This window comes from Pteropus vampyrus, unplaced genomic scaffold (assembly GCF_000151845.1).
Source record: "Pteropus vampyrus isolate Shadow unplaced genomic scaffold, Pvam_2.0 Scaffold52, whole genome shotgun sequence".
NCBI lineage: Eukaryota > Metazoa > Chordata > Mammalia > Chiroptera > Pteropodidae > Pteropus > Pteropus vampyrus.
The window spans coordinates 1,872,413-1,890,826 of NW_011888833.1; the positions used below are offsets into that span (position 1 = coordinate 1,872,413).

The 18,414-nt window shown below is 48.0% G+C and overlaps 1 protein-coding gene across 1 annotated transcript in view; it reads left to right on the forward strand.

The window, feature by feature from the left end:
- The window catches only part of FLT1 (fms related tyrosine kinase 1), a 105,130-nt gene that overhangs the window by 47,862 nt on the left and 38,854 nt on the right, over positions 1–18,414 (forward strand). The window contains exon 9 of the mRNA XM_023530708.1: positions 13,910–14,041. Coding sequence (XP_023386476.1) covers positions 13,910–14,041 — 132 coding nt within the window. The remainder of the gene's footprint in view (positions 1–13,909; positions 14,042–18,414) is intronic.

Here is an 18,414-nt window from a genome sequence, read left to right on the forward strand (position 1 = left end):
CTGGACAGCCTGCTCCCTCTCCCCTCCCCTCCCGCAGCCTCTGGGCCAGCGGCCGGCCCCCCACCCCGAGGGACCCTTCTTTGACACCCCATTCTCTGCTGTCTGGGTGTCGTGATGCCTGTCACAGACCACATTACTCACTTGTTCTCGTTCTACGTGTGCTTATTTTAAAAACCTTTGAAGATAGGCATGATATCTTAATGTCTCCGTTATGAAAAAACATAAAGACTGATCGAGGCTTCACCAGGTCCCAAGCACTGTTAGGAGATGTACAAATATCTCAGTTAGCTTTCACAGCCGTCATCGGAGGCAGGCGCCGGGCGTTTAACTTAATCGGCACCTGTTAGGCACCCGGGCCCGTTTCGAGCACTTTGTTAATATTAATTTGTTTACCCCTCAAAACAATTCCGTGAGGTCTGCTAAATCGGTATCCCTGGTTTACAGACTCAGGACGAGGAAGCAGAGACAGACAGGACTATAACTTGCTCCAAGTCACAGAGTCAGTGGGCCGCTGACCGAGGTCCCCACCAGGAGTGACTGGGTGGGGCCTGGGCTCCGCATGCTGCATGCGAGGCATCACTCACAAGAGGACAGACAGGCACTCACTTTAAATGACCTTGTGGGCATCAACAAGCATGTATTTAAAACAACAACTATCTCTTCATTCCCAACCCTTAAAGCTAAGCTTCCTAAAGACTATAATTTAATTATTTATTTTTAAAAATGTAAAGCATAATAAAAATATTTAAAGTATTTTTTAAGAAGTGGAGATGCTATATATAAAGTTAAAAATTACTTCAAACCCAAATCCAGTTACTTTTCAGTTTTAAAAGGTCCAGAATTCCTTCCATATCCATATATTCAACAAACGTTTATAAGGCATCGCTTTATGAATGATTTAGGTCTGATGTGGTGAATACAGCAGTGAAAAAGAAAACAAATCCAAGTAACTCAACATCTGAAGCAAGTAGTTCGCATACGTGTTTAAATGAGTACAGCTGCTTCAAGCAGAAATCATGCGTGTCCCAACTTATTCACTGTCATCAGCTCAACTGGGCACGAGACTTAATGAAGCCAAAAATGGAGTAAGGTAAATTAATAAGTGGGACAAGTAGACATTATCATGGCTCAATCACAGGATTAAAATATCTTTAAATCATTAGATAATTAAAAAAACACATCCTTTGTGCTTCATTCAATCCTCCCACCTTAATGCTGCACACACGGTAGGTTCTCGGTCGTCGTTAGCTGAATACAGACAATGGAAGAGAGTTAAAGAGGAAATAGAAAATATGTGCGAAGAAATAAAGGCAGGAAACCTCCAAATCAGAACCGCATAAAGAATCAGAACCGAATAGAGAAGCAACTGGGAACGTTAGGCGGGACGGATCGGGTGCGAAGAGCTCAAAGAGGGCGGAAGCTTGAGACACGTTTACTCGAAAGAGACGGGTGCAAAGAGACTGGACCAGCTCCAGTGAGTGTAACATAAAGGCCTGGGCGTCAAGGAAAACTAACGTGAAGGGCCGACGCTGAAAACACCACCCGAGAGCCTTCGTTGGCGACACGTTCCGCTGGACAGTCCTGCTGACCACCGTCTGATTCCTGGGGGGCACACAGACAGTGCAGCCCTTGTAAGAAGCATTCATTTCTGCTGGGCTGAAATGTAAAAGCTCTGCAGGCAGACTTGGGGCCATGGTCTGAGGTCACCTTGGAGAGCATGGGCCTCCCAAGAGTCTTCATTACTTCTCCGGCCCGCAGCCCAAGGGACCGGCAGCTCCTCCACACGATTGAAAGTCACCTTTCTACCTCGCACTTCCCAGACTCTCCTGCGAGGTCCTAACTGTGTTTAAAGGACATACTGGATGAGCAAGCGATGCTGCCCGCAGCTTCCTCGACGGTGGCGCTGTTAAGGAGTCAGGAGACACTTGCGAAGCGGGTATGGTGAAGGCCTGTGTAGCCTCGTTTACACCAGGGCAAGGCATGAATCTTCACACAAATAACCGTGCAGAGACCACTGGGGTTTCTGAAAAGGTCGTTAGACTATTTTGGAGAACAGAAGGCAATACTGACCTGAGATGTTTTCAGTAAAGCCTGCCTGAACCCACAATCCCATCGTCAAACCATTACCTACATTTCTATGGCAGCGAAACATTTCTAGAATATTTTAAGATTAAAGCAGTAGGATTGAAACAACAAGGCATTTAGAAAGAATAAATTCTGTCTTAAATAGACTGAGGTCGGAACAGGAGAGACTCACTCTGACGCACCGATTTCCTTCTTAAATGGCATCTCAGTCACAAGGACTGCCTAGTGACCTAGAGGGACATCTTTCCTGTCATCACTGTATCACTGACGCCAAATATCTGCACCCGGAGTGCATATTCAGGTCGAGGTGACCTGCTATGCTCGTAAGTGCAGGGACAGAATTGTATGTGACGTGGAAAGTGGTTTCCATAGATCTAGGAAAGATCGTAAGGAAAAGGACAGGGAGAGATGAACGAGAATGTTCGTGCCCAGGGATAATACTCTGTCACCCTCAGGCTGTTAGAATTAGTGGCTTTGCTTGATTCTTACTGAGAATACAATTCCGAAACGTCAAGCATCTTCTGCAAAACTCGAGTAGTAACTGCCTTTCATTTCTCACGAAACCCACCTTACGGTGCCTTAAGAAATACTGCGGAAAAGAAACGGACCCCACATGCCCAGCACGCGTGCGGCAGTGCGTGGGAAGGTGGGCCGGCCGCTGGTTGTCGCCCTCACTCAGCCAGTCAGCCTGGCTATGTGCCCAGACCAAGGGAGGCCTGGCTTCTCCAGCGGATACACCAGTAGCTCCCCGCTCCTGCTGGAATCTTCAGACACGCTCTCAAGGTTTAGCTGTACCTTGAGGGACATCCACGGGCAGTGCCGCAGCTCCAAGACTCAGTCCCCTCCTAAGGGTCAACTTCCCTTCAGAAGGTGAGAAAAAGGGGTGGAGTTAAGGCGGGGCAAGTGGGGTAACGGGCGGAGAAGATGTATGACCTGCAGGCACAGCCAGGGCTCGGAGCTGCAAGCCCACCCTCCCCACCCCTGATGAAAGAGTTGTGGCTTCAAGCATGGCCCTAGCACAGTGAAAACAGAAAACGTTACCGCATGCCCTGTGCAGCTCTGCAGTGACCGGCTAACATCTGGCTAGTTCAAGGAGACTGACGGGTACAGCTGGAGAGTCCCATGGTTCACGTCCAGGAAAGCAAAGTGACCCAGGAGTAAAGTCCCATTTAGTACTGGAAATCAGTAAAAGTTGTTTATGGAGAATCAGTCTTGGCCCCAAATAAATCTCTCTACCGTCGAGGTCCAGCTAATTTAGGTCCTGCGCAGGCATACGCGGCACCGTGTCCATGCCTAATGCTTTGCCCAAAGAAAATGTCTCCATTGTCTTTTCCGGCACAGCAACCTCATCCCCATTCTGACCAGAAAAGCCTGGGAAGCTGTTAGCCACAGCCAGACCCAAAGACGGGGCACACATCAGGCGACACAAACCCATTCACATCTACGGCAGGGGCCCCTACGAGCTGATTAAGTGTGGGTTGTACGCTTTTATAAAGTCCTTGAATTTTCCATGAAAAATTTACAATGTAAGAAATAGGCGAGAAATTGTAAATGTAGACATCACTTCAGAAAGAGCCTCTCCCTTTTTTGTTATTGTGGCAAAATACACACGACACAGATGTTACCATCGCAACCACGAAGGCGCACAGCCCAGTGCCGCTGCGTGCACTCGCAGCGCGGGCCACCTCCACGACGGAGCCTCGGAACTTGTCCAGCATCTCACAGAGACCTCGTGCCCACTCAGGCTTCTCCCTTCTGACTGTCAAGTGACCTCTTCTGATTCCTTCCGCAACCTCTTGCAACACATGACACTATAGTTTGACATGGCCAAGGTCAGCAGCTTGTTTTGTCTGAAGAGCAGTCGATACTTGAGGGACCGGAAGCAGGGGAAAGGAAATGGGGAACGAAGAAAAGCTAAGAGGAGAGACGTAAAGAAATATGGGCCGTGATGGGGGACGATGGAGGGTAGGGTCCCAGCAGCCGTCCAGAGGTCTCAGGGACTGCACCGTCCAAAGTCACTCAGCCCAAAATCAGAGCCCCTGCTTGGGCTCTTAGTGGGAGGGGGTCTCAGTCCCCAGTTTACTCTGATGGCTGGGTGACTGAAGAGGGAAAACGCACGTGTCATATTAGACAAGTCTTCTCGGTCACTTAGCAAAATGATTAGATGAGGTTTTTTATTTTACACGTCTAGAATTTGCAAGGAACCCCGCCTCTCTCCAAGCACAAACTTGAAACAGTTTAACCAGTACCTGAAGTGACACCTAGCAGTGCAGCTGGGGTCACCACTATGCCCGATTCGATTAAGGAGAGTATGCACGCATATGACCTTAGATAACCTACTCAGCGACCTCTGCCCATTGCTTGCCTGACTCAAATTGCTGCTGAGAAAGTCAAATTAAGAAAGTGTATTTCCCCTCCATGCCACATCCGAGCGATAAGCTTGATGTCTGCATAATCTCCTGCTACCCAGGAGCCTTAAACAGTATGACCGTAGATTAGCTTACGTAGCCATCGCGTTCAACTCCATCATAATTAAACTGAATGTCACTGAAAAATAAAACACAGAAAACATACTATATGTCATGCCACTCCAACACACACACACACACACACACGCACACGCACACGCACACACACACACACACACGCACACACACACACACTCACACACACTTTATAAGGGGCCAATATTCTGATGGAATGGGTTTTGATAGTCTTTTTTTTACTTTAATCCAAAGTTGTATAATCTTGTAAGGTATAGACCTTTCCTTGCTTTAGCAATATTTCAACATCCTATATGTAGTCAATAGCAAATGTTTAAGCATTTGGATCTAATATAGCTTTTAAATTCAAATTCAATGGCTCTTTGCTGATGGTAAAGAAGCCTACAATTTCATTTTTGTAAATACCGTTATTTATTAATATGAACTACGTGAATACATTGTCATTGTAAAAGATTACACAGCACAGAAACAGAATAAGTGATAAAAATCTCCCTTATGGAGAATTAACACATGGTAACTGCTGATGTGTATTTTGTCAACAATTTTCCACTTTTTACCTATATATGTGCATATATACAAGTGTAGGGTACACACACACACACACACACACACACACACGTGTGGGACAAATGATAGATGGGATTCAGTCATATATTCATTCAACAGCTTTGCATTCAGCAAGAGCCAGCTCCACGCCAGGAACACAGTAGGTGCAGGAAGAAGACACAGACTTTGAATTTCCGTTCTCGTGGAAAATTATAGGTAGTAAGTTTAATGGATAAAACTACAAGCGGATAGCGTGCGATCGGACAGTAGCGACTGCTGGATGAACAGACAACAGATCACAGGGAGGGACCTGTCGTGGGTTACACGGGAACGCCAGGAGCGCTGAGATGGCACTATGCAGTTTGTTTTATGACTGGCATTTGTCACAATATATCTTGGAGATATTTCTACATCAGTACATATTATTCTGTTTCATTCTTTTTAGCAGCCATACACTATAATATGGTATATATTCCCATTATTTAGCTATTCTTGTACTAATAGTATTGCATTGTGTAAGAGATTAACCTTTTCCCTATCTTAAAAAGGTCACAGAAACAGCACTAACTACATACACACAGAAAGGCCACTGCAGGTGAATGGCTGTATCCTGCAGTATAAATGCATCCAGCCTCATGGGGGGTGGGGGGTGGCAATCTGAACATACCACAAAACCCGACTGGGGTAGGGATAAGTGCGTGTGTGCATACACATGTGTACATTCACATGTGTGTGTATTCACAATTTATAGACATACACAGTCAATAGCTATGGTTTTACAGCTAATAACCATAGAGTTAGCACCACTTGACGCATCTTTCGAGACCATTGCAAGGGCCTGAATCGTCCTGAAATACTTAATTAGAACAAAGGCAAAGTTCACAGTGAAAAGGCACGAAAACACTCTTCATTTCTAAACGTTTACAAAAGACATGTGTTTTGGGCATGGTTTCCAGGTGCTCGCTTCAACCATAAGCCCTCCAGGCCAACCAGTTTCCAATGTCCCGAAAGCGTTTGGAAACTGCTGTTATCATAACCGAGTTTTGTAAGTTAAACAGCGAAGCACTCGACATCACCCCAAACGAAAGGGCCTTTGGTTATGGCTTTCCCCCTGTTACATGGAGAGGAACATTACACCGATTTTCACCATTGTCCTCAATCTTATCCCTTTCTAAGAGTTCCTCTTCTTTCTCTGTCTTTTCCATGGCTAAAGAAAAACCAGTCGCATTGGGGATCACACTGCCCATGAGATTTCCTTTAGACCATGTGTCGTAAACATCTTACAATTCTCTTCCAACCTAACACGTTGTTTGTCATCACAAAGGCTGCTGTTCACTATATCTCAGATTACCCCAGACCTCGCCATCTTTTTTTCCTTACATCTGCCAAGGCTTTGCCATGACACTTGATTTAGGGTAAAATCCTCCACAGAGAAGGAAGAAGCCTCACAGTGGCCACTGAAAACACTGGAATCAACCACCTTTTTAGTTCCACTTAATGAATTCATCATCCCTCATTTCCCAATGTCGTCGGCCTATGTAGTTCATTAAACTTGGATTTCTGTTCCCCAGACATAGTTTTCCAAACCTCCAAAGTTAACGGGATATATGAAACCTCCTTTGTGCTCTTTGTGGGAAGTCAATCAGACATCCTGTCTCTAATTTTCCAAGGTGACCTCTAGCCATCTTGAATCTATAGCTACAGTACCTAGGACTGTATACAGCAGCAGCATCATAGCTACCATTTATTGAAAATACACCAGGTGCCAACTTCAAAAAAATTATCATTTAGTTAGAGAGCCAAGACTGTCAGAACCATGACAAACAAAATTTACTTTTTACTTCATCAAAACAACGAACACATTAATTACGTACCATGAGTCATCTTGTTATATTCTAGAGAAAGTGAAACGGGCCTTACCTTTGAAAACGTCCACACAGTAGGTACAGAGTCAACTGGTGACGTCCACTGGATACGAATTAGCACCTCGGACGGGGGTGTCTGGGATCGGCTTCATGAACGGATGTCATTTGAATTGGACTTTGATGGGTGAAGAAGAGACTTTTAATGATGACAATTAATTTGGCCACATTGGATGGACGTAATGTTGTCTAAATCAGAAGCAGAGCAACGGAACAGGAGTCACTGGTCAGACTAGTGGCCAGTTTAGGAAAGCGACGGGTCAGAGTTTCGTGTCGGGAACAGGAGGCAAATGCACAGTGTGCCCGTATGACGTCACGCAGGCGGCCCGAAGCTCTGCAGAGCTCCCTACTCGGTGGTGCATGGACCAGACTCTAGCCCATGCGCTGCCCTGGGCGATGTGGCGCTCACCGGTAAGCGGCAAGACTGCCCTTCGTCTTCCAGAAAAATGGGAAGAAATACAACTTTTTGTAAAGTCCCTTAAAAATGCTAAAAACTGAAGAGGTTGGACATACGTTTAAAATTTAGATTGCATCCCATGGATAAATGCGTAGACCAACATCACAAACTCTGAGCCGCGAGCCCCATCAGCAACCAGCACGGTAGGTGAGTCTCATCATCAGATTCCTGGGAGTACACGGAACGTGCTCAGGGTGAAGCGTTCCTTGACCCTTTAGGGCTGATGTTTTAGCAGAACCATGAAACTACCTGACTTTGCAACTCTAAGCTCTAGGAGCTGGAGCGCCTCGATGGAAGGACGATGCAGGTAACCGACATGCAGCTCTACAGACTGAGGCGAACTGGCCCTTCTGCGGGCTGCAAGTCAACACTGCCGTGTGGGGGGTCAGCACTGACCACGCCGGAGCCCCACGACCTTCGCTAACACTGCAGAGCTCACTCCTCTCCTTGCCCCCTCAATTCCCATTGCCATTGTCTTGGTTTACTCGGACATTTGCTCAGTCACCGAGCATCGGCTGTCGGCTGGCACAGCACTAGATACTAAGGACTCAGTAACGAATGAGGCAGAGTGACCGCTCCCCAGAGCCCAGAGTGGAGTGGCCGAGCAGGACAGTCGCAGGTTTACTACCAAAGAGTGAGTGCCAGAGCAGGGGCACGCACGAGGGGACACGGCAGCACCAAAGGAGGGGCTCAAGAGCATTGGAAGACGGCTTCCGGAGCAGCTAATCCTCGGGCTAAATAACGAGCAATGCCAATCAAGCGGCCGGGTCAAGAAAGTAACGTGTGCGAAGACACCGAGGCCTATCGCGAGCTGCCAGATGAGTGCGGCTCGCACCATGGATCCACGGGACAGAGCAGGGCCAGCGGCTGGGAAGCTGGCGGCCAGATCAGGGAGGTCTCTGCTCAATAAAGAACACAGGAGCGTCTCCGCACCTGCACCCTCGACACCAGAGTCGCGTCTCGCCTACCTGGCACAGGCGTTGTCACTGGCCCTCGCAACAAATTCACATACGTCGATTTGGTTCCCAACATCTAAAAATTCAGAGTTCTGTCTTCCCTTTAAAACTCAGAAGACAATACTAGACTCGAATTCCCAAACTTCAGCTGACTAGAGCGAATGCACCACCCATGGACGGGACTCGGGCCTTCTCCGCTCCACAGATGCCCCCCACCCCACCCCACCCCCGGCCCCACGATCTCGTCCCCCACTCGTCGTGTTATGCGCCTGGCCCCTGAAGACAACAACATTTGTAAATTCTGCCCTGGGGCCTGTGACCCAACCTGACAGGGTCCCTGCAATGAAGGAATAAACCACAAGTACCCCCGGGATTGTCACGTCCTAGTGGCTGGCGTCACCTAGGCAGTCCCTCCAGAAGCAAGCGGCCTACGAGAAAATGCCCTCAGCAACGCAACGTAGAGCAGCACGTTCCTAAGTTAGACATAATGACCCACGCCTGAAGACCAGCAACAAAGTTCACACAGTGACTGGTCCAAGAAACCAATACCCTTTGGCATAACCACAAACATTACAACATATCTAGGATTAAACACACACACACAAAAAAAACAAGGTAATTAAGGAGACGAATCATAAAACCACCAAATAACATAAAAGAAGAGCTAAATAACTCAAGGATATTTGATATTCTTGGATGAAAATATTAATTATTAAGTTAAACCTTTTTTGACCCATTTTTATAGGTCGAAATATTGGCAATTTCATTTGTTTCAACCCAAAAATAAAAACGACTTTCCCCCCAACTGTTATATAATTTCAGTGGAATTCTCATCAACATCCCAACAGCACTTTCCACAGAATTTGACAAGCTAACCCTGAAATTCGTATTGAAGGGTAAAGGGCCGAGACAGTTGTGAAGAAGGGATCACGCCACACCAAATATCAAAACGTTACCAAGTAATCATAACTTGTGTGCGACAGATAAACAGATAAACGGGTCACTGCGAACGAATAACGCGCCTAAGAACAGAACCAGACAAATATATGGAAACTTAGTATCCAACAGAACTGACACAATTCAATGGAAAAAGAGCAGATTATCGAGTAAAAGCCGCTGAGATAATTGGCTATTTATATGATAAAAATCACATTCTTACCTCACATCATACACGTACTCCTCTCTCCGAAAAAATCCAGGTGGATTAAAGATCTAAAAAAGAACAGACAAAACTCTAAATAAATCCTTTAAACAGATTTTTTTTTTTAATTTATAGAAGAAAGCATATAAAGGCATATACTTTCTTTACATCAGAGTAAGAAAAGATTCTTTTTAAACAAGTAACAAAAAGCGCAAAAGATAATGGAAAACATTGATAAATTTGACACAATTTTAAAAGCTTTTGTACTAAAAAATCCGCCATAAACAAAGTTTAAAAGACTGTTCGTGGAATGCAGGAAGATTTGCAACACATTTCACCAACAAAGGATCTGTAGCCAAAACACATTTAAAAAAAAAAAAAACAAACCCTAAAATCATTGAGAGAAAGACAAGTAAGCCAATAGAAAAATGGGCATAGGACATACACAGACGATTCATAGGAAAAGAAGCCTGAATGGCCAACAAAAATGAACAAAGATGTTCCGCCACACCAGTAATCAGAGAAATATAGATTAAACCCACAGTGACATGCTATTCTGCACCCAGCATATTGCCATCAATTCAAACATCTGACAGTACCAGGCATCGGTAAGTACACGGAGGAGGGACAGCTCTTACTCATTGCTGGTTAGAGTGTCAACTGATGTACTTTGAAAGGTGATTTTATTATATGAGGGAGAGCTGAAATGGGATTACCGTATAACAGCACAAGGAGATGCACATAACGGTGTAGACACGGCTGCGTCAGATGTGCATCACGGCCGCCTCTGTACTAGCAAAAAACATGGCAACATCAAAAAAAAAAAAAAAAGTGACAACTACCTAACTATCCTTTAGTAGAGTAGTGGATTTTTTAAGTCTGTGGTTTCTTTCTACAATGGAATATCATACCTCGGTTAAAAACGAACTCCATCTACATGTATCGACAAGAATAAATATTAAAACATTGCTGAATAGAAAAAAAAAGTCGAAAAAGTACACATACTGCATGATACCATTTATTTAGAATTTTTAAATTCACAAAACAATATTATATATTCTACAGAGATACATGCCTATGGAGAAAAAGCACAGGCACATCCATGAGCATGACACACAGCAACTTCAGGACAGTGGTCCTGGAAAGGGAGGGGGAGGGACTTTATTCACATTGAGGGGGGTGTCATCTGAAGCAAACGGAAAAATCTTTATGCCTAAAGATGTTAATTGCATGGTTATTTACAGTGCAAGCAAATAAATATGACCTAACGCCAATCGATAGGATACATGAGCATAACGAATGATTATATTAAAAGTATGTGAGCATGGGGGACAGTTATGCTGCGATCGGTATTTAAAGTTGTATAATCTTAGGAGGAATCTTACATTTCACTACTGAATTTCCCAGCACACTATCGTACGACCTTTTTCTCTCTTCAAACCTCCAAAGTCCCTCCTCTTCCTGAGTGTAAACAGATGAGTTCCTCTTATTTACTGGGAAACTATCACCAAATTGTCCAATTTACCTGTCCCTTTATACTCTGCCGTCCTTCCTGTTAAAATGAATTAACTGTCTCTACGCCTATCCAAGGCCAATTCTGGTCAGCAAAGTCCACGTCCTGTCACTTCTGCAGGATTTCTGGCATTATTCCTTCTGTCCCCTGCATCATTAACGTCTCTCTCTACCCCTCTCTCGCCCTCTCCTTCTACCGCCCCACATAAGCGCACTATAAAATTTCACATTCAACAAAACAATTTGATTGCTTGGCTTCGTGTCCTCCAGCTCCGCCCCCACCATCGCCACTTCCCCACCCCCCGCTCTCAGTGACACTAATCTGGCTGTCCCCCACTTCACTGAGGGGTCACTGTCAAGCGCAGTGGTCAGGGACCGCCCTTCACCCTACCCCAGGGCAGACTGGGCAGAGGGGGAGGCCTCTGTCCTTTGTGAACGCCCCCTCAGGTTCCGGGAGCCCCGCCCTCCTGTCTTCCTGCCCCCTGGGGGACTACCTCTTCGCAGTCTCTGTCACTGCCTCCTCTTCCTCTTCCCCCGGACCCGGTGCTCAGACTCCTTTCTTCTCCCCCAGGACTCATGTCCATCCATGAGGTTGGTTTCTGTCCCTGTGGCTCTCCAGGCCTTCTGTGTGTTGTGCCACAGAGCTGTCCCTAACCCCGAGCTCCTCCCTGAGCACCCAGTCAGCACCTGAACCCTGCTGCCCCGCAGGAAGGGCACCCACCGTCCAGGTCCTTAGTCTTTACCACCCCTTCGCACGGAGCACACGCCCATCCGTGAGCGAGCCCGAGGGCTCTGCCTTTGGAAATACCACTGAAGCCACCAATTCAACTCCCGACACAGTCGCTCCACTTCGAAAGCCACACGTCTTTCACCCCACGACTTCAATAGCTAACTAACTGCTCTCCCTGTGCCCACCTCGTCCCCATACGGCCCTGGAACCTCCAGTGGCCTTCTTGCATGCTTAGAATAGAATCCCAGGCCCTGCCTAGCTCTCATCGCTCCCGGGGGCTTATTCCCGCCACACTGGCCTTCTCACTGTGCCTTGAGCCCGCCTTTGCCCCAGGACTCCTGTGTGACTCCTTTCCAGAGCTTCAGACGGCTCGCTCTGCTCTTCCGTGTTTCAGGTCTCTGCCTGGACGTTACCTCCTCAGAGAACTTTCCTGAAGCAGCCGACCTAAAATCGCCTTCTCACCATCCTTAACTCACCATCCCCTTTACCTGGTTTATTTTCGTCTCGGACTTTGTTGCTACTTGCAATTACATTATTTATTTGTAATTCTCCAAAGCTATAATTAAGCCCTTTGTAGGCGAGGATTTGTTTACCTTGCTTATTATTGTATCACCAGCATCTAGAATAGTGTAATAGTAAGAGCTCAAAAATATTATATAAATGAACAAACTGTAAAAACGTCCACTTTTAAAAGACTAAAGGCAAAATATCAGGAAAGTAAGATTGTACATTTCCTTTATGCTTTCCAACAATTCTCAAATTTTCTATATTGAATATATCTTTTATAATCTGGGTGAATACAAACTATTAAAACTAACAGAACATAGCCTACAGTCTGTCTGGCCAGGCCCACTTGGCCAGCGCTCCAGAACAAGCGATCGATGACTATTCACTCCAGCGTCACGCCTTTTCTCCAGCCTTCCTTCGTCCCTTCACCTCCACTAATTCTTCCAGCCTCCAGTCCAGGCCCACCTCCTCCATGCCGCCCTCCCTGAGGGCTCCTCTTCTTACCCGTCTCCCTGCCTGCCCCAGACTCTGCTTTTCACTGGGCACGTGCTACATTTAGTCATTCCCATTCACTCGATATTTTCTGTTCACTCGTGTAGCTCTGTGTCTGAGAGTGAATGAGAGTAAGAGAGAGAGAGAAAGAGGGAGAGAGAGGGAGAGAATGTACAGATGTGTGTTACTTTTCCTTCCTCAGCAGACACCATGCCCCCCCACCCCCACCCGCCCCGGGGCGTCTAACACAGACTCATTAAGGCAGAGTCCCCATGTGATGAAGGCTTGGTGCTGAGGCTCCTGGGGCTGGAGGCCGGGTCCGCAGACTCCTGGGGCCCCTCCCGGGACGCCAGGCTCCACGGTGGCTGCGGAGCTGTGTCCGCTACACACTCACTGTGTGCTACACACTTGCCATTCATTTTCCCATTTACCAAGTGGGAACTGCTTGCACATTAAGACTGAGGTCAGTGAAACTTAGCAAGGTTAAGTGACCTGCCTCAAGTGAACAAAGCTTCGCAGTGAGGCCCAGATTAAACCACGGCCCCGGCTCCCCACCACCAAGACCAAAGAAACGTGACTCGCTTTGACCCACGTGCTGCAGACCGGCTGTCGGTGGCACTGCATGCGCTTGGTCAAGCTGCTTAACTGGCCGATCCGTCTCCACGGTCATAACGTGGAGACCATAACACCCTCCAGACGGTCCTAGCCTCAAGACAAGAAGTGTCAGGTGGTGCCTGGCACACAGCGGGCACCGAGTCACAGGGGCATCGGATGGCTGTCCCTTAGAGCCGGGTATGGCGGCCCCGTCGTGTTTCTTCCACACAGCGGATGGCCTTGGCCAGCTGCGTCTCCAAAGCTGGGGTCAGAGCCCCACGGGGTGCTGAAGGTGCTGTTAGAAAGCCTGGACCAGAGACGGCAAGGAAGCAGGCCTGCCCCCGGCCGGCCAGCGCGGGGACTTCCTTGTCTGGGTGCGTCACGGCAGGAGGAGGGCTGTGTCACGGAGGAGCAGTTTCTGTCTGCCCCCCAGGCTCACTAATCTAACCCTCTCACTCCGCAGGGATTATTTTAGGACCAGGCAGCAGCACGCTGTTTATTGAAAGAGTCACAGAAGAGGACGAAGGCGTCTATCGCTGCAAGGCCACCAACCAGAAGGGCTCCGTGGAAAGCTGGGCGCGCCTCACCGTGCGAGGTAACAGTGGCCAGAGCGGCCAAGAGCTGCTGGGCCCCCGTCCCGTTTGCTTAGCTTTGCACCTCCGGGTCCCCTGCTGCCCCTCCAGTCTGTGCCTTCCCCTGGCCTCCTGCCCCCTCCCCCGTCCCGCTGGGAAGGGCCTGTCTGGTTCCACGCGGGAGGCACAGGTGGGGACAGGCTGGCCGCCCTCGAGAGCTGCCATCCCAACAGTCCCTGGGGAGAGGGGGGAGTAGTTCCTAGAAGAGAGGAAAGCCAGCTGCCAGCGTGACGACACTGACCAGAGAATGGCCGGTGGCCACACCTGAGAGAGATCCAAGAAGGAAGATAGCGCGTGTAGATGGGGGGCAATCCACACACTGGACATGGTCCATTCCTTCTCGTTTCTGATTCCCATGAGCTGGACATAGCTCCCAAACGTTTGCATATGCTGGCTTTTAACATGAAGTAAGCGGCAAAATACTATTAGAGAAAAGCAACACATAACAAACAGACCACATTTAAGAAAAATACTCCAAGTGCTTCCTCTTTAGAGGCCTCAGAGTTTGTTTAGCAGCGAAATCCAAAGAGGCCTAACCCCACCCTGGGCTGGGGCCACGTGGCCCCCATTCAGAAATAGTTCGGACCTCAATTTCAATTCTCCAAGAATCACCCAAACATAGCACTCACAGCATCATCAAATATCAGAGTGGCCCCGCCTAGATGTGACTGTCTACAGCACACTGAGGTGTCACGTAAAACGATGGCGTTTGATCGGAAGCCTGCGTCTCAGCGCTCCCAGGAGACTGCAGGCTGCGTACAGATTCTGGGCGAGGACTAGGGGGAGAGCGACAGATGTCGGTTCTTCCGCCCCGGAAACTTACACTGCGTGCAGACTGCCACTCTGAGAATTCAGACTCCTTCAAAACAGAGCACCGTCCCCATTCTCTTACACGTTGATGTCAGTCTCCTGAAAGGTCTGACAGTCCTCGACCGCAAATTCATACATTCAGAAAAAGTCAAGAGGAACGTTCCCAAATACTTTTAGTAATGGTCCTACTCGATTATCTCCTAACGAGGACTCCAGATGGGACCCCCAGGGAGTGGCGGCCTCAGGCCGGGGAGGGACCTCCACCTGAGAGGGGGTAGCAACAGAGAGCTAGGAGGACCCCTAACCCCCAGTCCTCACAACAACCTGCAAGATACACAGAGCAGTTCTTACGAAACCCAGAGCCGCGACGACGCACCCCAACCCGCCACGTCCCTGCCATGTGCCTGTGCCCTCCGCCTCTGCTAGGGGTCGTGGGCCGGCCACGGCCTGGGACGTCTGTGGTCCAGGCTCCCTCTCTATTTTATCCAAATCCTCCTCATCCTCGAAGGCCAGTTTAGATGCCCCACAGCCCGTAACGTCCCCCAGCATGACCGCTGAGTCAGACACGCCTTCGCTCTCTGCTCTCCCACGCCGCGGTTCCGGCGCATTTTCGGGGCTCGCCTTGCCCTGCATCGTATCACTGCTTACTCATCGACATGCTCTCTCCCCTACTGACCTGTAAACCCTTGGGGCGGGAACTGTCTGACGCGACTCTGTGCCCCACAGCCGTGCCCAGCACTTAGCAGGAGACTGATATTTATGCAGCACCTTTATGTGCAGGCACTGTGCTAGACGCTTGACGTACTTATCCCATTAACGTCATCAGAATCCAAAGACGTAAAGAGTAGCATTTTCAGACTGGGGATGGGAAGACGGAGACTCGACAAGGTTAACTTGCCTGCCCAAGGTCGCACAACGCACAGGCGCAGAGGCCGGGGCCTGAGTCCAGCGTCTTGCCTCCGCAGCCCTGGGTCTCCACGTCCCCTCCATGCCCTTCCTTGCGGCGTGCCTTAGGACCGTGTCTGCAAGGCCTTGGGGTAAAACTGAGCTTCCAGACTGTTACCCTCTTTTCGGTTTCCTCCGTACCAGCTTCTACATTTCCTACACTGATTCCTTTGCCCACCAATGTCTCGCTTTTCTGAAAAGTCGGACGTTCAGTATGCTGCTGCCACTAACTTCTATCAGTTTCAATCGGCCCGAATCATTTGCTCTCGAGGAAAGGGGGATCATTTTCCCCTGAATGACCCCTATCGGCTGCAGACATTCCACTCCACGTCCTCTTAGCCCCCCAAAAAGCCCACCTACTCCTCTTGTACCCATCCTCTGATCCACTCCCAAACTGAGCTATCTTTTTAAATGACGACTTTTATGACATGTGACTTGCCTGCCTCAAATCTCGCAGTGGTTCCCGCTCTCCTCCGCCCTCACCTGGGCACACAGGTCCCCACGGACTGCTTCTCCACCCTCGTCCCTACCCTGCCACACGCCCAGCGCCCAGCTGTGCTGCACGCCACACGCTCCTCCTGGGCTGCCGCGTTCTCGCCTGACCAGGCCTCCCTCCAACTTGTCCTCCCCCCGGGCAACCCTACGCATCCTGTAAAATTCACTTTCTCCACGCCGGACCTCCTGGCTCACCATCATTTCACGCTCTGTGCTCCCATGGCACTCGACATGCACCTTTAACGCAAAGCTTATCACTGCCTGTTCTTCACTTTTCCATCCCAGAGGCACTCGATAGTGTTTGTTGGATTACTCTATTTAGAAAACCGCCACTGAACATCTGAAAAAGAAATACATATAGCCTTCCAGGCAACAGAGATACGTCAAGTTCAATTCGTTGTGAACGTAACCACCTCTTTATCTGCCCAGGACTGTGCAGAATATGGAAGCGGAAGCCACAATCCCTAACCGCAGTGGGTCTGAAGACTTAGTTAAAGGGACATTAAGGGGCACGTGAAACAATTAGTGCCAGGTCAAGCAGCACTGTGAGCTCCCAAGGGCAAAGCAGAAACACTAGTTGCTCTAGAAGACCACGCAGTGCTGTTACCGAGGGCCGACGAAGTTCTTAGAGACAAGGGATGTGGAGGGTACCTGCCCTCGAAAGGAGGCCTTGCAGGACGTGGGATTGGCAGGGTGAATGAGGCAAGAAGAAGACAGCAAGTTACAAGGCAGTTCTGGACTTTTCCATCGCTATCTTCCTTGGCAATAACAAAGTCTAAATAATGTTAAATATTTCCTATTGGCTAGTCCACAGAATGTTCTGAGGAGTTTGTGCTTTTGATTCATGACCTTGTTGCCCTCGTGTAGCATTAATTTTCAGTGTCATTTAGAGAAATGGTATAGTTTGCAACATGGCCTCCCCCCATACGCACACACATCCATCCTTTTTAGCCTTTATTGCCCCCGACTGCCATGCTTTTTGAGTTCTTGTGCCTGCTTTTCATAATTTTTCTGCCTTCTCTCTTGCTCTCGTTCATATTTTTTTCTGCTTTCAGAGTGAAGCTGTATCCAACCTCTTTGCTTAAAAATTGTGGTTAGCTGAGAAAACAGATTACCTGACCAGCAATCATCCAAACACACCTGAAATATTGTCCCCACTTACAAGAGAAGCATAATCAAATGGAGCCATAGCCCTGATAGGATCATGACAAAACGGTCCAAGGAAATGAGAATGTTTAGCCCAAAAAAGAGACAACTTGGGCTGACATGATTGTTTCCTTCGGATGTTTAAGAAGCTTTCAGACCGAGGAGACATTTAACTCATTCTTTGATGCACCAGAACCAAGAAAGGGAGACGATTGTGACGTTTCAAGGAGGCGGGTTTCAGCTCCACTCAAGGGTGTCATTTGGAGAAGGGAAATCTTTTGCAAGTTGATATTATGTGGCTTGTGAGTTAGATGCAGTCTAATGAAAGCACTTTGGGCTCACTGAGTAAAACTTTTGTCCTTGGATGCTGTTCAGACAGTTGGACACATACGTGCTTAGTCATTTTACCTCTGAAATGAAATTCTCGCCCTAGACTCTAAGGCCTTGTTCTTCTCACTCTGGTGGCTGTGAAAGGTTTCCTGGCTTTGGACTGATTTCCTCATATACGACAGAGACCCTTCCCACTGACCTATCTTGTCAGGTTGAGTTTAGGAAATGCAACCGGCAAGTAAGTTGTGTCTGTGGCTATGTTTAACAGATTTAAAGAGGTCCGTGAATTCGCCAGGAAGGAAACTGTCTGCTCTTTTTATTTCCTTTGAAAAAGGATTCTTATACTCATAGATAAAACAATGTGTTATTTTTGTAGCTGAAAAGGATGAGTGGACTGTGGAGTCAAAGTAGCTTCTTTAAATAATCAGGGGTCTTGTTTGGTTTGGACGGCACAGGAGCACAGGGAAGCTCTCAGAAGGGAAGTTCCAACATTAAAAGCAACAACAAACTGTTACTAACCAAAATAATTTCCGAAATTAACAGAGCATGCAATAGCCCTTGGAACTCAATGGGGCTGTGGCAACGAAAGCGTGGTGCATCTTCGTCCAAT